The following is a 21,593-nucleotide window of genomic DNA, read 5'->3' as shown; positions in this document are numbered from 1 at the left end:
CTTTTTCTAGTTGGTTAAAACTACCAAAAGCACATGAGAGTACCAATTAGTGGCCAGGTTGAGTATAGAATTCTTTAGGGTAAAACTTACCCGTATTGGGAGTATACACTAATCCAATACATGCATGTCATGTGTTTAAATTTATAGTTCATTAACCTTAATTAATTAACATATGTTTTACTTTATTAAATCACATAATAATGGAAATTGCATTAGTTTGGTGTATACACCCGGTGCGGGTAAAGTTTTTTCCAATTCTTTATGAAAAAACTGTTTTTCCGTAAATAAAGTTAGAATATTTTTCCTTTAATTGTGAGCTAAAATTGGGCATTATTTGGCGCATCACTTTTTACCTTTTCCTCACCTTGTGGTTGAATGGTGTCTTATCTTTTCTCTTCTTCTTCTTTTAGAAAAAATGAGGCGGAGATTACACCGTGGAGAATTGAACGTGCAATATTATTTTCAATCCATATTACTTATTTCTAAGGTTTTTGTCATCCTTTTAGAAAAAAAAAATGTTTTCTTAATGTCTCACTTAATTAATAAATGATAAATTTGAAAGAAAAAAAACTTACTAGTAATTTGCTTTCTTAAACATTAATTATTTTGAAATCAAAAGAAATATATATTTATTAAGTTAAAATTCACTCATTTGGCCGAAGTTAATTGAAGTTAAAAAGAAATTTAATGAAGACTCAATGATTCGCCTATCACGGGATAATTAGATAAGAATATCCCATAAAATCAAATAAATATTCCTAATCAAATACAGGATAAAATAATTTCGGGATATATACTAAGATTGTTATCTCCATATAAATAGAGTGAGTGATAAGCTGTATAAAGCCTTTGTCTCTGCTGTCATCCCGTGAATGAATAGCTTCATTGTAACGTGCAGTGCAATTTCTACTGGTAAAAAGAAGAAGAATATTTAAGCAGAAGCAAATTCAGGGAAGAAAAAGTAGTAAAATATCACTGTATTTCATAAAAAAAGTGAAAACATATTGGAAATCTAAAACCCAAGTTGTTCAAGATTCAGATTTGAGCTTGTTTGCACATATCCAGATCTGTGGAATAGGTGATGGCTGGGCGATACAATGACAATCCTTTTGCTGAAGAAGATGAAGTGAACCCATTTTCGGTATATACCCATAAATTCATTTCTACTCTTCTTTACTATCTACTTGGTACTTGTACTATCTTGTGTGACATTTTGAAAATTGTGGGTTTTAACGAAATGGGGTTTTGAGGGGGTAAATTTCTTGTGTTAAAGATATGTTTTTTTTGCAGAAAGTGAACACTGGGTGTGGAGTTTTGTTTTGTTGGTACATATTTTCAGATCTGTTACTAAGATTGTGGATCGTGTTTTCCTATTCAACTTCTTTTTTGGGAGAATGTAATTGAAATGTTTAGTATGGGTTAAAATATTTCTGCTTCTGTAGGATTTGGGAGCTATTTGAATTTCAGTGAACGAGCTTGTAGTAATTGAGCTATTGGAGAATTGAGTTGTGGCTTGATTTTCTTATGAGAATCATGCAAGATGACAATGTCTGGGGTGGGATTGTTAGATTAGGTGAATAAAGTAGTTTCTGCAATAGAATGGGATTTTTTTTCTATAGAGTGATGGAAGATTAAGGGTGTGTTCAGTATGAAGGGAAATGTTTTCTAGGAAAATAAATGGATTTCTACTTATTTTCTTGTGTCCGGTACACAAGCAAAAAAAATTATTCTAAAAACATTTGTGTATAATCTAGACAAATAATATGAGAGGTGGTGTGGTGGGGATGGGGGCTACGCGGTTTGGGGTGAAGATGAGGTGTGATGGAGGGTGGAGAGGGCACTCAATGTGGAATGCTACTTGTTTTCCCTACTTCCATTAGGGAAGTCATTCTTAAGGAACTTGTTTTCCTAGAGAAAGTTTTCCAAAAGTTTTGACCAACCGAACATGTGAAAATCGGATGTTTTCCCTCATACCGAACACACCCTGGAAGAAAAAATATCAGTTTTTAAGCAGAGGAGGAGAAGGGTGGGAATTTTGTTGCCTTTGTGCTTCGCAAGTGTCAGAATAATACAATGTGACTGCAGTCTTAGAAAAAAAATATTTGGGGTAATAGTATTCAGTATAACATCTTTGGGATGATTGTTTGTTGTTTAGTATTATGGATATTGTGCTCAGTGCTGATTTCACTTTGGCAGATAGAACTTACATTTGACAAATTATTACTTGAATCGTGCTTCCTTTTCTTTTCTTCGTTTTTTAGTTTTTTGTGTGCTTCATATTTTTCTTGTTTTAGGACCGAGGACCTCTACATAAGGGTCAATAGAAATGGTCCATTTTATATGAACACGATAAGATTTTCTTCCAAAGTTCTCGGGAGTTTTCTCATTTGAAAACTGAGTTGCTGAAGATATGGAAAAAGAAATTATTACATTCTCTTGAATTCTAAATAATCTTATGTAATAAACGTGGATCATACACTCAAGTTTTCTCATAAATCAAGCCTCATCTCTCGGAAAAAGGAAGCAATTCCTACCAGAGTGTGGATCATCCTAGTCAGCCAGTGTAGCAGTGTACCACCATAGAGATATGGGATTTGATTTTATTATTGATACTAGGGTCCCCAACCAAGTATCTTATACTAGCTTCTAAGGCCTTCTGATGACCTGTCAACGTATTTAACAAAATGGTAGTGCATTTGCAACTAGTGAGGTCAGCAAAATGAGGGGAAGTAGTTTGTCTCCTTTGCTATTTCAAAATCAATTTTGTCTACACATCCAACTAGTGAAATGTACAACTAAGGGCTGATGTTTATGCATTTGTGTTTTATTTAACACCTTGTCCTCTGTCTACAATGTAACTTACGGACTTCATTGACATTGGGATTATCTATCTAGTTTGATTTGTATTCTAAAATAATTGGAGCGGGAAGTTTTCAATCTCGTAAAAGCTGATGAATTGTTTCTTGTGTGCATATTATACAAGACTTCATCTTCATTCTTGAATAGTGAGAATATCCATTTGCATGTTCTTCTTTTTAGTCCTAGTAATGGTACACGGGTACCTTACTTGCGCATATTATGGCACTTAGTACTTACTAAATTCTGCAGAATAATGGAAGTGTTCCTGCTGCTACAAACTCGAGGCCTTATCCTCTTCCTCATGAACCTGCCGGCTATGATCGTGGCGCAACCGTTGATATTCCTCTTGATGGTTCAAAGGTTAAATCTTGATTTGAGAAATTGGATTTGTGCTTTTTTCTTCCCTGTGACTACTATACCTGTGTTCATTTGGAGTATAGGTTTGAGTGATCATGTATTTTACTCATATAACTAATCAGGACATGAAGAAGAAAGAGAAAGAACTCCAAGCTAAAGAGGCTGAATTAAAGAAAAGAGAACAGGTGGGTTGTTACTCTACATTTATGTCTTGCGTATCTTCCACAATAGAAAACACAAGTTCTTTCTATTCTATTGCTTGTTAATTATGGAAGACGTGTAAGATTATCTACTACCAAATAATTATTGTTGTCTTGCTCTAGATGATATTATCTCTTATTTGGCTCAAGGTGCTGCGGGCTGTCTTTTCCTTTTAGGCATTTTGTACATTATTAATTGTCAGTTTTATTGGTTTAATATAGGAACTTAAAAGGAAGGAGGATGCAATAGCAAGAGGTAGTTTTCTACTGTATACACGCTTGTCTTTACAGTTTTTGAACTAATTCAGGGCTTTTGCTTCTTTTTTTTTCCTCTGCTAATTGACTTTATTTCCAATCTTTCTTTTTCCTTTTTCAGCTGGTGTAGTGATTGAAGACAAGAATTGGCCACCTTTCTTCCCCATCATTCATCACGATATCGCAAATGAAATTCCAATTCATCTACAGAAGTTGCAATATGTTGCATTCACTACATTGTTGGGTATGTCCGCATGTCTTCCCTATAAATATCTTCTCTACAGATGCTATTGTGCCTCTAACTTGACCTTTCCAATAAGTAATCTTCAACCTTATAGGTTAAACTGACCTGAAAGATTTGGATGCATATTACTTTACCAATGTTCCCGAAAAAAATAATTTGGATGCATATTATTATTATTCACTACTTTCTTGGTTGACTGTGTTCCAAAAAAAAGTGTTCTGTATGGTATTCCAAGCTACCTATTTGCATAATAGTAGCATTTATGCTCCCAAAGACTTTAAAACATAAACTCAATCTTTTAGACAAGCTTTTTGTGCAAATGGTTTTAGTGACACATGGATTAAGAGGGTCTACGATTTCCTCTAAGTGCCTGCTATTGTCTTTGGAATTTGGGGCAAAGATTTGAAAGTCATACTAGTTCATATCACTTGTAGCTGTACATCTCAAAACTACCAGTTCAAATGGAGATAAAAGAGAATGAAGGAAATTTTCTAGATGGTTTTTGTTAGAATGATTCATGACAGTTATTTTCTTTCTTTTATTGTTCAATCAGACTACTTTCTTGGAGCTGATTTCTTTAGTTAATGCTCATATGGTTGAGTGACATTGGACATGGTAAATTGCAGGTCTGGCAGCCTGTCTTGTATGGAACCTTGTTGCTGTCACCTTAGCTTGGATCAGAGGAGAAGGTTGGTTGCGCTGGAACTTCATTTACTGACCTCTCTTAATCTTTTGTGAAAATTAACCATCTAAGGTTTACATTTTGTTGTTGTAGGTCCAACTATCTGGTTGCTTGCTGTTATCTACTTAATTTCAGGTGTCCCAGGAGCCTATGTATTGTGGTATCGGCCTCTCTATCGTGCAATGAGGTACATATTGTGCTTCCTTAGTGTGGAGAAATAGTTGTGTGCTCACCTATGGGAGGGAATTGATTATACGGAAAAGGGTCAAAATTGCCCCCGAACTATATGAAATAGATCATTTATATCCTTCGTTACATTTTGGGATAAAAAATGCCCCTGTTGTTATCCTAAGAGACCACAAATACCCTCAAGAGTTAACACCCCAAATTTTTGTTGACGTGGCAAGCCACGTGGGACTAATCCTTCCACCTAAGCGTTGCCAACTAGGATTCACTACAAAAGAATTAGACCTTTAGCGGCAACAACAGTCGCCACAAAAGCCCAGAAAATCGTCACTAAAAGTTTTTAACATTAAATTCTAATTTTGTGTTTTTTTCTTCATTGTTTTTAAAAAAACAAATAAGATATCGATTAAGTAGGAGTTTGAAGACACTATATGTTTTATTTTTATGTCATANCTTGTATGGAACCTTGTTGCTGTCACCTTAGCTTGGATCAGAGGAGAAGGTTGGTTGCGCTGGAACTTCATTTACTGACCTCTCTTATTCTTTTGTGAAAATTAACCATCTAAGGCTTACATTTTGTTGTTGTAGGTCCTACTATCTGGTTGCTTGCTGTTATCTACTTAATATCAGGTGTCCCAGGAGCCTATGTATTGTGGTATCGGCCTCTCTATCGTGCAATGAGGTACATATTTGTGCTTCCTTAGTGAGTTAGTGTGGAGAAATAGTTGTGTGCTCACCTATGGAAGGGAATCGATTGTATTATTTTTCTTTTTATTTCCGTAGTGTGATTGTCCCTTCCAAAAGAGTATATTCTGATATCCATTTTGTTTGCAGGACTGATAGTGCGCTGAAGTTTGGGTGGTTTTTCTTAAGTTACGTGGTAAATACTACATTTCCTTTTTAGTTTTTCTTTAAACTGCTGAGTTGTTTATTGAGGACTCTGAGTACCTTTTTCCACCTTGTAGTTTCACATTGGATTCTGCATCATTGCTGCTGTGGCACCTCCAATTTTCTTCAAGGGGAAATCTTTGACGTAAGTTACCTTTTTATGTTAAAATGGGCAATGGTTGCTGGTACAAGAATGTTTCTTGGATATGCAGACCATGTTTGGCTATTGAGTTGTATTTAGTTCTTTAGCTAATCTATGTTTTCGTTGATAATATGATGCTTTCTTAAAATAATAATGGCTCATTCTCTTTCATTTCCTTGTTTAACAGTGGTATCTTGCCTGCAATTGATCTTTTAGGCTGGCATGTTTTGGTTGGGGTAAGCTTTTATATTTTTGTCTCAAAGTTTACCTTTAAAAGCACTACTGAGTCGTATATTTCATCTGAGTTCGTATTCATGCTATTTGCTATATCAACAAATCTTAGCTTTTCTTTGTCTTAAAAGAATCTGATGAGTAATTCTTTTCCCATGAAATAGTACATTTTGCTTGTAAATTTGCTTCATTTCTTAAACATGGTTTTTGTTTGCAGATATTCTACTTCATTGGAGCTGGATTCTTCTGTCTTGAAACACTGATGAGCATATGGGTTATACAGGTTTAGTCATCTGCCTCTCTTTGTCATACTACTTTGGTTGGTTCTGTCTCACCCCAAGCATCTTTCAATTTTGCTCCGCCTTGTGCAGCAAGTCTACATGTATTTCCGGGGAAGTGGAAAGGCTGCAGAGATGAAGAAAGAGGCTGCAAGATCGACTATGATGGCTGCACTATGACGACATTATTGTAGGGTCATTCGAGCATATGCAGTTTTGGTCTTCGGGTTTGTTAAATTCTTTGATTGCTTTCCATTAGTACAACTTAACTGGATATACCTGAATGATGCAAATGTAATTCTGGAGTACATAGTGATATCGATGAGTAACACTTGCCCTTTCTTTTGGACAGTCTGTTGTTATGTGGATATTCATAGTAATTTGATGCTCATTGTGCCATTTTTCTCAATGTGGCAGTATTCGGATTTCGAGATTCAAACTAGTTACTTGACAGATTGTGGCTATACAAGATGTTATGCAAATAAGTTGCATATAATTTTCAAGTAATTTATGTTTATCCTGTTAATTCTTCCTCTGCAAGAAGTGGAATAATTAGGCAGAGGAAGAGTAGAATGCAGAAGAGACAATTTGGTTTTCTTATTTGTTAATTGTATAATCTGATCACTATAAAACTAACAATACATTTTTTTTTTCTTATTACAAGCCACAAAATTATTTTTTTAATTAAAATTGCATAAATTCTCATAAATCAAATATTGTTGGAAATTTTCTTTAAAACAATCTCTCATTCTCTATATAAATATATCCTCCAATTGGTCCATCCAAATTCTTAACAAAACTTTGTCATGTTTTAAGAATCATTTAGTTCGCAAACAAAATTATCTTGAGAGTAAAAAGTGGGATAAACTAACACCAAATTTTAGGTATAAATTTACTTTCGAATTAGTTATACATTCAATCAAATAAAATATAAATACTTAATTATCGAATATTCCATCTTATCCCATAAATGTGTTGGTTAAAAATTGTCTTGCTGCATTTTTCCAAAAGATAAATGAATAATGGTAAATAGAACAAAGATCTGGAAAAGCTTTTTGTAGTAATAATCTTTTTTGGAGAAAAAAATTTGGTGCAAAACACGTTAAAACAAGTCGTAGTTTTGTCTTTTCTTAAAAATAAATAAATTTGTGAGTCTATTTCAGTGGAAGAAGATTTTTTCTTCAATAAGTCCCTCTTTACTCAAAAAAATCTTCAACAACAATAACAAAATACTAGTAAAATCTCATAACTAAGATTCAGGAAGAATAGAATATACGCAGATTTTATCATTACCTCGTAGATAGAAAAATGATTACTATTTTCAAAAAATCCTCGACTCATATACAACTATTCCAAATATAAAAAGGGAAATATAACAAATCTTCAACGTAGCAACTTCTTTATTTCAAATTGTTTTCTTTTTCAACAAAAAAAAAAAAATCTTCAAAAAAATAAACTTAATTTAAACACTTATTTAGTTATTTTCCTCCAGGACTATCTTTCCCTCTCTTTATTTCTGGCAGGCAGCTTATTTCCTTTCTATCAGCTGTTACAGTTGTTAATGAGTTAATAAAATTTGCTTATTTTCTTGTTCATCTGTAAACAAGCCGAAAATGGTGCTTCAAACATACACTTCCATGGTGATTGGAACACCTTATGAAGCTCCACTTCAATCTCAACCTATTACTTCATCTCAAAACCTTAATTCTCATTTCAATTTTAGGGTTTTTCTAGGGTTTAACTTACCCAGTTTTACCCAAAAACAAATCTGTAAATCTCAACCTTCATCCAAAACTGACCACCCATTACACAGAAACATCAGGAACCTGCAACCCCACAAGCTAAACTTTCAAGGAGATGATAAAGATGGGGGTTTTATAGGGTTTAAGCTACAGTGTCATTCAAAGGCTGAAGCTTTACCTTCAAGAACGGTTATTAATGGTAAAAAGAAGGGATATGGAGGTATATTACCTTCGATTTTGCGTTCTTTACGCACAGAAAGTGATGTTGAGAAAACCCTTAATTTGTATTATGGGAAGCTTAGTCCTAAAGAGCAAACTGTGATTCTTAAAGAGCAGAGTAATTGGGAAAAGGCTCTTCGGGTATTCGAGTGGATGAAATCGCAGAAAGATTATGTTCCGAATGTAATTCACTATAATGTTATACTTAGAGCACTAGGTAGAGCTAAGAAATGGGATGAGTTGAGACTTTGTTGGATTGAAATGGCGAAGAATGGTGTTTTTCCGACGAATAATACTTATGGAATGCTTGTTGATGTGTATGGGAAAGCAGGGTTGGTGAAGGAGGCTCTTTTATGGATTAAACATATGAAGTTGAGGGGAATTTTCCCGGATGAGGTTACGATGAATACAGTTGTTAAAGTTTTAAAGGATGCAGGGGAATATGATAGAGCAGATAGGTTTTATAAGGATTGGTGTACTGGGAAGATTGAATTGGATGATTTTGATTTGGATTCTATAGATGACTCTGAACCTTTTAGTTTGAAGCAGTTTTTGTTGACTGAGCTTTTCAGGACCGGAGGGAGGAACCCGTCTAGAGTTTTAGAAATTGAGAAAACTTGTAGGAAACCTCAAATGACTGCCACCTACAATACTCTGATTGATTTGTATGGAAAGGCTGGTCGCTTGAAGGACGCTGCAAATGTGTTTAATGAGATGTTGAAATCCGGTGTGGCTTTGGACGCTGTAACATTTAACACTATGATCTTTATTTGTGGAAGTCATGGCTACTTGGAAGAGGCGGAAGCATTGCTGAATAAGATGGAGGAAAGAGGAATATCTCCTGATACTAAAACATACAACATCTTCCTGTCTCTTTATGCTAATGCAGGTAAGATTGATAGGGCTCTTCAGTGGTACAGAAAGATAAGGAGGACAGGACTTTTCCCTGATGCTGTGACTTGTAGGGCTATTATTCGAACACTATGCAAGCAAAATATGGTCCAGGAGGTTGAAAATGTGATTAGTGAAATTGAAAGTTTAGGTATGTATATAGATGAACACTCTCTTCCTGTTATTATGAGAATGTACATCAATGCAGGGTTGATCGATCGTGCAAAGGCAATTTTTGAGAAGTGTCAACTGAACGGTGGGTTCTCATCGCCAGCTTATGCTGCCATCATCGATGCGTATGCTAATAAGGGACTTTGGGCAGAAGCCGAGGATGTGTTCTTTGGTAGAACAGACAAGGTTATTCAGAAGAAAGCAATTGCAGAATATAATGTCATGATCAAGGCATATGGAATCGCAAAGCTATATGATAAAGCTTTCTCGCTCTTCAAGGGAATGAAAAGCCAAGGGACATGGCCAGATGAGTGCACTTATAACTCTCTAATCCAAATGTTCTCTGGGGGTGATTTAGTTGACCAAGCCAAAGAGCTCTTAGCTGAAATGCAAGGATTGAGATTTAAACCTTCATGTTCTACCTTCTCTGCACTAATTGCTAGTTATGTGCGCATGAATAGGCTTTCTGATGCTGTTGATGTCTTTGATGAAATGTCCAAAGCAGGTGTAAAACCAAATGAGGTTGTCTATGGTACTTTAATTGATGGATTTGCTGAAGCTGGTAAATTTGAAGAAGCTATGCATTATTTCCATGTCATGAATGACTCTGGGATTCAAGCTAATCAGATAATCTTGACTTCAATGATTAAGGCTTATAGTAAGCTTGGATCAGTAGAGGGAGCGAAAAAACTGTATGAGCAGATTAAAAACTTGCATGGAGGTCCTGATATCATTGCATCCAATAGTATGCTCAATCTGTATGCAGACTTTGGAATGGTCTCGGAAGCAAAAATGATATTTAATCATTTGAGGGAGAAAGGTCAGGCTGATGGTGTTACCTTTGCAACCTTGATTTATGCATACAAGAATATGGGTATGCTTGATGAAGCCATTGAGATAGCAGAGGAGATGAAGCAGTCTGGACTTTTAAGAGATTGTATGACATTCAATAAGGTAATGGCATGTTATGCCACAAATGGGCAGCTTGTTGAATGTGGGGAATTGCTGCATGAAATGATTAACCGGAAACTTCTGCCAGATGGGGGCACATTTAAGGTTTTATTCACAATATTGAAAAAGGGAGGTTTTTCGGTAGAGGCAGTTAGACAGCTCGAGTTGTCTTACCGAGAAGGTAAACCTTATGCCAGACAGGCAGTGATAAGTGCTGTTTACTCTGCAGTAGGCTTGCACACATTTGCAATTGAATCCTGCAGCGTTATCACACAACCAGGACTGGGACTCCATCTCTTTGCTTACAATGTTGCAATATATGTGTATGGAGCTTCATCCCAAATTGATGAGGCACTAAAAATATTTATGCGAATTCAAGATGAAGGACTGGAACCAGATATTGTCACATTTATTAATCTTGTAGGTTGCTATGGGAAAGCTGGCATGGTTGAAGGTATAAAGCGGATATATGGCCAGTTAAAATATGGACACATCGAGCCCAATGAGTCATTATACAACGCAATCATAGATGCCTATAGTGATGCAGGCAGATATGACCTTGCTGATTTGGTTAGTCAGGAAATGGAACTCGATTTAGATGTGAAGAAGCTTACAGACTCTGAATCTGAAGGTGTTGTGGATGAAGTTTCTGAAGGTGGCAAAGGAGAAGATTCGGAAGGTTGATAAACCCATCAAGGCTAAGTGTGGCCTTGTGCTCAGTAGCATTCTTGACATATCTTATGTAATTTGAATTGACTAGCTTCTATTTTGTGCCCTTATATGAGCCTTGTTTGTTATATAATTCGAGTTGAGCCTTTTGGGTTGAGTCAGAAGAACTGGAAAAATGAGCATGACCATGTTTGGTGTGAAGGTGGAAGAAAGAAAAGAAGGCAAAAATGGACAGCCATCTATTGGTCTTGTTTATCGACATCCAATAGCTAAAATTGGTTTTACTCCAGCTTATCCTGACTTGTGTACAGCTTGGCGACTCCTTAGGTAACATTCCCCATTCCCTTCAGCTTCAGCAACCTTTTGAACTGATGGTAATGTGTTTTAGGATTAGTAGAAGTAATAAAAACTGTTGAATTGCGTGAACATATGAGAAGGTGAAAATTCTTCTTTATATTTTTTTATGATGGATGGTGGCGTAACTTGAATCCATAGACCTCTAAAGCTTAAGCTGTTGCGGAGTCGAACATGCTTTTATTTACTTAATCACGTCTTCAACAAAGAAAGGGACAAAAGACAAGTTCTATTAGATTTTCTTGTTTGCTTTCTCCATATTGTTGTATCCAATGTTAGTAAAGCATAGTTGTTTATCCTTGCTTTCAGTGTAGTTACGCGGATTGATAGGAAAAAGGTAAAAAATTGTTTTTTTGATCCACCGAACAGCTGTTGAAAAATATTCAGGGAATAGAATGTTGGGATGGTGTAATTTTAAGGGTGGAAAGGTGACGTACAATGTTATCTACTTATCTGGATTTCTGTCATCGTTAGTGTTAGTGGAGTATAAAATATTTCTCTGTATTTACTCACCATCTTCCTTTTTAAAATAGTGGAGTCCTTATAACTGGAAAACCTACAAAGAAGCTTATGAAGAGATTTTGCAGACTGGTTCTGCATTAGGGGCTCTCGGTATTGAACATGTAAGCAATAGGCTCACTTAGTATTTTTGTCAGTTTTAGCTTCTTAAGAATGTCATGTGTATCAAGTACAATAATATTTGAATGTGTAACAGGGTGCTCAAATTGGAATTTATGGAGCCAATTGTCCTTGGTGGATAGTAGTGACGGAGGTTAGTCTATGTTTTTGACCGCATGTAATCATATTGTGTTTAATTTTGTCAAAAGAGTTATCCATTTGCATTTTTTGATAATTAAGGCAATTTAGTTTGTTTTCAGGCGTGCAGTGCCTCCAGTTTGATATGTGTCCCTCACTATTATACCCTTGGTAAATAATGGTTCTGTAGTCTCCCACTTATATTATGTTGTTTAAACACTACATTTCCTTTTTTACCTTTTCTTTATACTGTTGAGTTGTTTATTGAGCACTATGTGTACTTTTCATCTTGTAGTTTCACATTGGATTCTGCACTGTTGCTGCTGCGGCACCTCCAATTTTCTTCAAGGGGAAACTCTTGATGTAAGTTGTTTTATTTTTTATGTTAGAATGGGAAATGGTTGTTGGTACAAGACATTTCTTGGATATGCAACCAATTGCATTACCTTCTTGTTCAAGAGGACCATGTTTAGCTAGAGTTATATCAGTTCTCTTAGCTAATTTACGTTTTCATTGATAATTTGATCTATCCTTGTTTAACAAAAATGATTCATTCTTGTTTCATTTCCTTGTTTAGCAGTGATTGATCTTTTCGGCTAACATGATTTGGTTGGTGTACGCTTTTATATTTTTGTCTCAAAGTTTACCTTTGAAAGCACTACTGAGTCGTATATTTCATATGAGTTCGTATTCATACTATTTGAGTATATCAATTCTTGACTCATCACTCATAGTAGAATTCGATGAGTAATTCATTTCCCATAACATCAGACATTTTGCTTGTGAATTCGCGTCTCATCTTAAAACATCTTTTTCCTTTTGTCATATTACTTGAGAAGTTGTGTACATTTTTTTCAAATTTGCTCCACCTTCATGTGCAGCTAGTCCACATGTATTTCCGGGGAAGTGGAAAGGCTGCGGAGATGAAGAGAGAGGCTACAAGATCGACTATGATGGTAACACTATGACGACATTTTTGTAGGGTCATGTAGATTTGTTAGTTCTGTGCTAAGATAAGATTCATGTTGTCTGGATCATGTTGAATCTATGCATTCAATTGAGAAATTAAGGAACTGGATAACCTTCCCCTTTTGTGCTCCATGAAATCGAAAATACAACTAAAAGTTTGAAATAGAAGTATCCCATCCGTCTTATAGCATGTTTGGCCAAACTTTTGTTGTTAGAAGTAATTTTCGGAAAAAAAAATAAATACTTTTCCTAGAGTGTTTTTATGTTTGACTAATAAATTCGAAATATATTTTTTGTATTGTATTTGAATTAACCCAAAGAATGTGGTACTTGTATAACCAAAAAGAGGAACAAGGTCCCTTAGACACCTACCTAACTATTTGGTGGTGTTGAAACATTGCTTTAATGTTAAGGCATATGGTTTGCCCCTTTCTATCACATTTGCCACTAGCTGTCAAAATGAAATTAATAATAATTTGTTACAAAAATATGAAGAATATATCATCTATACAATGTTAAAAAAAAACTAGTGAAATTCCTCATATCTTTTCCTTTTTTCCACTTGATGCTCGGTACTTGCATTGAAATCTCGATTAATCTGGATTCGTGCCCCTAAGACTAACAAGCAGAGCGGACCTACTCTTGACAGAGTGGGTGCACGTGTATCCGTTAATTTTAGAAAAATTTACGTGTATATATATGTATATATCTAAATAAGGAATAAATAATTAAATGTGCACTTTAAAATACATAAGCTGAGTTGGTGCATTGGTTCCACACTGTTCATTGTGCTTCCTTGCAAGTAGAATGTCTTGAATTCAATTCTGGTGGTTGTGTTTTCTTTTTGTCATTTAAAAAAAAAAAAAACATTAAAAACCTCAAGCGAGATTCGAACTAGCAACCTCAAACTGTACATGGAGAGTCAAGACCATAGAGTGAACTATGTTACATTTAGTTTAATTTATATTTATATATACCTTCGATTTTATACTTGTTTAATAATATTTTCCGATTAAGTGTCGGTCCTTCGACTAACCCACATCCGTCATCAGTAGCACCCCGTCAGCTTTAAATCCTCAATTCGCCTCTGCTAACAAGATATTTTCCATACTTAACACTTGAACCTGAAACTTCTGATTGGTTGAATCAATCATAATCTATATAAAAACTAGAAATATGTGATATATAAAAAACCCAACTTGACAGAATGTTTCTTTTCATGCTCTTAGTTAAGTATGGCCATAGAACTATTTGAAGACAAAAATATTGAATTGTGCTTATGAATGTCATGAAAAAATTGAAAACTCAACATGGGTATATTAATTGGTTGATACAGACTCCAAAAAATTGGACCCTCATCCACTAAATTGCCAACCCAAATCCAGTTCAATATACTATCATATTGGCCCCAACATAAATGCAATTATCAACTTGTATTAATTTCACTTACAAATTCTTGGTCAAATATATTGGGATTTAATATGTTTTTTATTGTTCCTTCTTTGGAATGGTAAATAAGGGTGCTTAGTGTCATGGACTTAGACTTCAATTAACGCTCTGTGCGGTAGCTTTAATTTTATGTCTAAGTGGGAGGACAAAGTAGCGGGTCATGACATTAGTCTATAAAAAGAACAAATGCTATACTTAGTCTATAATAATGTAGGTGTTTGGATAATTTGCATTATTGAAAAATACGTACCTGAATTAAAAATTAGCATACCTACTTTATAAATGATATATTAATTGCCTAATTACTTTTCAGTATATATGAAAAGTGACCCTGTGAAATATGTTGGGTTGGATTTGGGCAGGGTGGGTGAATATAGGTAAATGTTAATTAGTTATGTTTTTATAGTAAAATTTATTGTCGTGTGATTAATGTCACTAAATTAAATGGTAACAATAAATTCTTGTAGAAATTATATACCATATAGCGAGAAAACTTAGTACATTGAAGTGTGATTATGATTAAAAAAAAAAAAATTGTATTGATCGAGTAATAACAAAAGTAGGATAAAAATGAAGAAGGTCTTCATTCTACAGAAAAGAACAATACATGTATGCCCCTAAAATATCAAATTTGTTTATGATTGTGGATTAAGAGTTGGAAAAAATCGAACCATAACTAATAAGATGAAAATTTAAGTGTAACAACTCAAATTTCTCAACACAATACTAATATATATAATACTCATTGAATCCAAATTGCAATTAAGAATTGGAGCAACAAAGTAATAGTAAACAATACTAGTGGAGATTGTCTCCATCAATTAATCGAATTTGTGTCTCCATCAATCTATTGGCTACCTAAAGCCTACAAAATTAATTTTAGGGGCAATCTTAATTCTTAAGTCAAAAGAAAGCTATTGAGGGTTTAAAGGAGCTAATAGATTAAGATTTCTCCATAGTTCTAGTTAAAACTTGAAAAAAATGATTATTTTTCTTATATTGTATTAAAAAATAGTTTTTGGAATTTAAAGTTTGAGCTTGAACATGCCTTTTGATTTAATTTTTTTTTTAATGAAAGTGAAATTTCACTCAAAAACGGGTCGATATTAGTTTTTGAAACTTGATTTAATTTATCTAAAAACTCCGATTTTTATTTTTGTTTTCCACCCGGTGTCCGGTACCCATATTGAAGTCTGACCAAATTTGAATTCGCGTCAACAAGTCCCACGTAGGTAAAATGCTCCCTAATAAAGACGACTTCATACTTAAAGAGACTTGAACCCGAGACCTCTTAGTTTAAGATGAAAGAATACTTACTGGTTCCAAATTTCATTAACAAACAATCTTTCAATATATTTTTGAAAAATTCTACTCTTAAAATCCATAACCAAACGAGAGCTAAACAGATAACAATCATAAACTAAATCCCATCCATTAAGTGCATTTTTGCCCCTTTGTTTCTTAACAAGAAATTAATATCTCTTGACCACTAATGAAAAGAGTCTTTTCAGATCTCTTATAAATTCAATAAATCAATTCTCTATTTTTTATTCATTCTATTACTTTACAACATGAAAAGTAAACCAGAAAAATTATATTTAATTAGATAGATGTTGACCATAGATTAAAAAAATATTTATCCTTAAATTCAAATTCTAAGTCAGCAATGTGCCACCCCATGCCACAGTAATGTCTCAACTGTCTCTGCTTCAACTTTTACTTTTCCTTTTTCCCAATTTCATGCCTATAAATACCCTTTAATAACTCATCAAATCAAACCTCACCACCAAAACATCAAAGTACCACTTTTTTTCTCTCTCTCTCTTTCAAACATTATAAGCAAAAAAACAACAAAAACAAAAAAATGGTCTGTTTTTGTTTCTTAGTAGATCAAACAAAACAGGTGTGCAAGAGCAAACCCGCCGCCGGAACATGTTCGCGTTGCGGCGGCGGAGCTAGTGTAGCAGACATGAAGACTGCTACACGGTTTTGCTATGTTCCCTTTTATTGGAAAAATTGGAGAGCTATTATGTGTACATTTTGCGGTGCAATTCTTCGCTCTTATCGATGAAATACGTCGTTAGAATTTCACATTGGTCGAAGAAATGAGACGTAACGTAATCTTCTAATTATGATTTTATTAAATAAGTTATTAGTATATCTTTTAAGGTTCCGTTTTTTTATCGATTTTTTTTTTTTGGGAGATTGATTAAATTTTAGATGATGATTTAGACTATTTTTATTTTATTAATGTACTAACAGCTGCTATAGTAAATATATTTGAGAATTAATATTGGAATTTGGATCTCTGTTTACCTTACATAATTGTTCTTATTCTATGTATTTTTCCCCTCTTTTATTTGTTGCTATTCTATGCTTGAATTTATCTCTCTTAAGAAAATAGATGAATGAATAAATGATTATTGATATATGCTAGCGTTTGACCATATATTTTGATTAAATTTATATTTAAGTATTTGTTTAAACATAACATTCGACTAACTAGCTTGGATTTTTGGGACTTCCACTCAAAACATCTAACTTTTTTTCGAGTAAAATACATGTCTAAACACAACTTTAAATTTTCAAGTTTCAATCTTATATCGTTAAAAACTTATTCTTATTATCAGGTGTTTGTATATAAATTTTCACGATAGGTTACATTGATTTGATATAAATATTGTGGTGCGAATAAATATTAACATTTAGTACTCATGGAAAAACAAGACTATTTTTTTTGTTGTTGAATAAGATATAAATACTTTCAACTGCCAAGTATGAGCTGTGAATTTGCATATTTTGGTTAGCTAGTTCCAGCAAGGTAATTTACTGCTATAAATTAAAAGGTACAAACTACAGAGTACTAAAATCCAAAATAAGTATATGAATTAAATCAACAATTTAATATCCAACAACCAACATAACCAAGTTTTTTTTAATGTTCAACATAGGAAAAAGTAACTCCAAAAAAAAATAAAGACAGGTAAATTGGTAGTACTGTGTAACTAAAAATAGTAGTAGTGATAATAAAGAAGAAAAAGATAAGGTCAGAATAGTAGAATGAATATGGTAAATGTTAGTTTAATTGGTCAGGTAGATCACATGTCAAGTGCCTTACAACTTAAGAAAATATAGCTGTATTTTGTTGGTGATCATAATAAATGCCCTTTCTTTCTTTCCTGTTTTTTTGTTTTCGTTTTTTTGGCGGTGAGAGTAACGTCTGCTTATATTCTATTTTCTTTAAATTATAATTATGAAATTTATGTAGAATCAAAGCCTACTTGACAAAGTCGATGGCGCAAAGCCAAATTTTGATGAGAGGCTTTCGGTCTTTGTTTTTTTTAGATAATGTTGGATATACTTTTATTTGAAGGATGTTTTGTTAACTTTTTTGAAATGAAAAATTTTCGTATTTTCATTAGCTAATATTATTAATTTTTACCTCCAAATAGAAAAGTAAAAATATTTTCATATTTTGAATTATTTGATATAACATATCTTCGACTTACCAAAGATATGACACAAGATTTCCTCTTGCTAACTAATGAAGGAGAAATGAACTTTATTCGAATTTTTTTTCCCTTCATTTTTTATTTTCCACATTTTTCAATTGAATACCTTATTTTGAAGTTCATCTTTAAATCCCAACAAAATATGAGACTTGAAAAAAATACATTTGAACATCCATATATTATTTTATTTTATAATCATGGTATTCAAGAATTACGAGCTAATTTTATACATCGCAACTTATTTCATGTGGTATTTATTATTCGCTATTATGAATTAGGATAAGCATTAGATAATTCTGTTCACCGTGATTTGAATTTTGGACCAATAGAAAATGAAAGTACCAAATATATTTAAATTTGAACTTGCATATGTTGGTAAATACCCATAAAAATCCAACTTGTTTATTTTTAATTGTATTTTGCCTCCAGTCCATGGGTCATAGACAATAGATTTGAGAATATGAAAATACTGAACATATAGCAACATCATACGATAGAGATAATTACTGCCAGCAAAGCATTTTTCATTAATATTCTTGTTGTTGGTCGTTTCAAATTAAATACTAATATTTGCAAATAGCTAGCTTCATAAATACTATAGTTGGATTATTGATCATTAAGGCAATAATTAAGTACACACTTTGTGTGTGTATTAATATAAGTATATAGTTTTATTAGTAGATAATGGTTTTATCTGTACACTCCTTTGTCCAGTGGCGGAGCTGTGTGGCTGTCAAAACAAAATAAAAAAATATTGTGTTATTTGGGGTTCAAATCCGAAATTCTTTTATTTAAATTCACATTCATTACCATTGCGCCAAAGACATAACTTTTGTTAAGGTGTTCAACTTTAAATATATATCCTTTAAATGTACTTAAGACAGTATTTTGACTTTGTTAAAATGGAGTGATGGGTTGCCATATTTCTGCAATATTACATGTTACAGTATTTTGACTTTGTTATATATATAAATTATATAACAAAAAGTCAAAACACATAACAAAGTTATACTATGAAAAATAAGATACACGGTTTCTAGTTAATGACTTCATCATAATTGGACCTAACAAAAATAAATAAATAAATATATATATATATATATATATATAAAGTAGGAGCATTTATAAGTATTCCCTCAATCTATGGACTATGACTAAATTAAATTAAATCTAGGATTGGTTCAAATTACCGTCACCGCTAAAATGCTACTCTTTCGCATTGCAAACAATAGTCGTTCAGTATTGATTTGACATATATTTTAAAAAATAAATAAAAATAATATTACTAAATATTCTTTAAATATATTAATGTTTTTAAAAAATACATTGATATTGCATAATATTTAATAGCAATGACAAAATAGATATTTATAAAGGTAAATTATATCTTAATTTTTCAAACTAGATAAGTATTATTGGACAATATTTTTAGCAGGACAAGTAANAAAAATAATATTACTAAATATTTTTTAAATATATTAATGTTTTTAAAAAATATATTGATATTGCATAATATTTAATAGCAATGACAAAATAGATATTTATAAAGGTAAATTATATCTTAATTTTTCAAACTAGATAAGTATTATTGGACAATATTTTTAGCAGGACAAGTAAAGATGGACAATGGAAATACTATTATTTAATAAATGTCTCTTGAATTTCAAGAAAATTATTGAGAGTCTTTTTCATATTTACCCTTTCATGGAATAAGATTCTAAATTATACTTTACATTTTCTAAGAGATTAATTTAAAAATAATCTATAATTTATGTCCTTAATTTTTTTTAACGGGTGTGCCGCCCAATAATTCACTTAATATAATAAATATATTAATGTTGAAAACTTTCTATATCAAGAAGTCCATTATTTCAGATCACTTTCACGTGGGGGACAAATTACACCTTATCGTTCAAAAAGATAAGTGGGCAATCCTAATTAATTCCTTTCTTAGTCACATATTAATTGTCCAAATTATTTTAAATTATTTATTAATTTAGAAAGTCAAATTATAATTAATTAATTGTTGCAATTTATCCTTATAATAATTCTTTTTAAAAGAGTATATAGAAGTTTACAGATATTCATCTTCTAGATAGATATGAAAGATAGAGGGCTCGTAATATCTTTCGCCTATATTTTCTCCTCTAACTTTGAAAACAATGTGAACGGAGAACATGTAGAAGAGAAGGAAGTCCTCATTTAAAGTCCCTAAATGGTTCGAGAGACTAAAGAAAATAGGTCGAATAAACTTTTTCCTTTCAGACTAGTTCCTTCATTTAATTTGAAATTGTCTTATTCCTGAAATATATCAAAAAGAAAAAAAAAATTATTTGATTTTTTAAAAAATTGAAAAGCATTTTTTCTTTTTATAGTTAATTTTAATTTTTGGGCAGACGTGTAGTCCTGTGAGTGATCATGGAGTGATGGGTTGGCATATTAATTATTACATGCAACCAATTACGTGTAGAGTGTTTTGACTTTGTCACTGTATAAATAAAATATATATATATATATATTTGATGTGTCGACTATATAATATGATGGATATTGTATAATGTCAACAAAGAATATTAGAGTAATAAATACATGAAATAAAATAACGGTGGCTCTTTAAAGGTTTCATATCATAATTAGTGGACCGAAAGAGATTAAAAATAATAAGCTTTTAGTCAACAAATTCGCTCTCAAATCAATCCCCAACAACAATAATATTACTATATATTAGAAGAGTCTAGGATTTACTACTATTGTTCCAATAAAATCATTACATATGTCTAATACTTACTATATAAAATATATAAGTGGGCTCCACCATAACAATAATAATAATAGTAATAATAATAATAATTATTATTATTATTATTAGTAGTAGTAGTAGTAGTATTATTATATATGTATTATTATTATTATTATTATTATTATTATTATTATTATATGTGTTTTTCAGAAAACGTGGGTAGTTTTTTCTATGAGGAGTATTTTTTATTTTTTGAAAGAAAAAACAGATTTTTTATTTAGTCCCAAAAAAAAAGGAATAACACACTCTATACTTTTTAGAATTGTTTTCAAAGGACGTGGGTTGTCATTATTTTTTAAAAAACTTTTTTTTAATCAATTTTTAATTATCTATATTTAATTATTTTTAAAAAAACTCAAAATTCAAGAATGTAACTATTCATTTTAACGTTGTTATCTTCTAAAATAGTAACTTCTTTTCTTTATTTAAAAACAAATTATTATATTTGATTAGTTGATAATTTAAAATTTAAAAATTAGCAATTAATTGTGGCACTGACACGTAGGCGCTGTCACCTCTCCTATATTAGAAGAGTCTAGGATTTACTACCATTGTTCATACTATAAATCACTACTAATATCCAATATATTTATCAAACTATATAAATGGGCTTCATCACCTTCCACTTAAATACTACATATTATATATTAATTACTATACTATAAATGACTTAAATACTCCATATTATCTATTACAATAATTAACAATTATTTGACACTTTAAATTCTATCAATGCCATATAAATTAGGATAAAAAACCTAACATATAATATTTAAATATATTTAAAA

At 32.3% G+C, this 21,593-nt stretch overlaps 2 protein-coding genes and 1 pseudogene across 4 annotated transcripts; all 3 read left to right on the top strand.

Moving 5' to 3' along the window:
- The first annotated feature begins 842 nt into the window (after nucleotides 1-842).
- LOC125876122 (secretory carrier-associated membrane protein 1-like) lies at nucleotides 843-13,088 on the top strand. 3 transcript variants are annotated; one of them, XM_049557237.1, is made up of 12 exons: nucleotides 848-1,141; nucleotides 3,109-3,219; nucleotides 3,339-3,401; nucleotides 3,639-3,672; nucleotides 3,793-3,915; nucleotides 4,542-4,604; nucleotides 5,372-5,465; nucleotides 5,618-5,663; nucleotides 5,749-5,816; nucleotides 6,001-6,049; nucleotides 6,262-6,327; nucleotides 6,416-6,726. In XM_049557237.1, the coding sequence occupies exons 1-12, from the start codon at nucleotides 1,082-1,084 to the stop codon at nucleotides 6,500-6,502; spliced, it is 864 nt and encodes a 287-aa protein (XP_049413194.1). In that variant the 5' UTR covers nucleotides 848-1,081; the 3' UTR covers nucleotides 6,503-6,726. The 3 variants fall into 3 exon arrangements, with proteins under 3 accessions (XP_049413196.1, XP_049413194.1, XP_049413195.1); XM_049557238.1 differs by lacking the exon at nucleotides 5,372-5,465 and adding an exon at nucleotides 4,691-4,784; XM_049557239.1 differs by lacking the exons at nucleotides 5,372-5,465; nucleotides 5,749-5,816; nucleotides 6,001-6,049; nucleotides 6,262-6,327; nucleotides 6,416-6,726 and adding exons at nucleotides 4,691-4,784; nucleotides 12,371-12,438; nucleotides 12,957-13,088 and having other exon boundaries at nucleotides 843-1,141.
- Nucleotides 7,921-12,416, top strand: LOC125876106 (pentatricopeptide repeat-containing protein At1g73710). The gene is made up of 4 exons (XM_049557222.1): nucleotides 7,921-11,292; nucleotides 11,853-11,942; nucleotides 12,035-12,091; nucleotides 12,371-12,416. The coding sequence occupies exon 1, from the start codon at nucleotides 7,936-7,938 to the stop codon at nucleotides 10,978-10,980; it is 3,045 nt and encodes a 1,014-aa protein (XP_049413179.1). The 5' UTR covers nucleotides 7,921-7,935; the 3' UTR covers nucleotides 10,981-11,292; nucleotides 11,853-11,942; nucleotides 12,035-12,091; nucleotides 12,371-12,416.
- A 3,094-nt stretch (nucleotides 13,089-16,182) lies between the features above and the next one.
- Nucleotides 16,183-16,818, top strand: LOC125876125 (uncharacterized; annotated as a pseudogene).
- The last annotated feature ends 4,775 nt before the right edge of the window (nucleotides 16,819-21,593 follow it).

This window comes from Solanum stenotomum, chromosome 9 (genome assembly GCF_019186545.1).
Source record: "Solanum stenotomum isolate F172 chromosome 9, ASM1918654v1, whole genome shotgun sequence".
In the NCBI taxonomy this organism is placed as follows: Eukaryota; Viridiplantae; Streptophyta; class Magnoliopsida; order Solanales; family Solanaceae; genus Solanum; species Solanum stenotomum.
The sequence above is the reverse complement of the archived record's forward strand: the minus strand, read 5'-3'. Positions and strand labels throughout refer to the sequence as shown.

Excerpts from the sequence above, each read along its gene's own strand:
- LOC125876122 (XM_049557237.1), top strand. The coding sequence starts at position 1,082 with ATGGCTGGGCGATACAATGACAATCCTTTTGCTGAAGAAGATGAAGTG. Across the intron at positions 5,466-5,617 it reads CCTCTCTATCGTGCAATGAG|GACTGATAGTGCGCTGAAGT; the intron begins GTACATATTTGT and ends TTTTGTTTGCAG. Across the intron at positions 5,664-5,748 it reads GGTTTTTCTTAAGTTACGTG|TTTCACATTGGATTCTGCAT; the intron begins GTAAATACTACA and ends TCCACCTTGTAG.
- LOC125876106 (XM_049557222.1), top strand. The coding sequence starts at position 7,936 with ATGGTGCTTCAAACATACACTTCCATGGTGATTGGAACACCTTATGAA.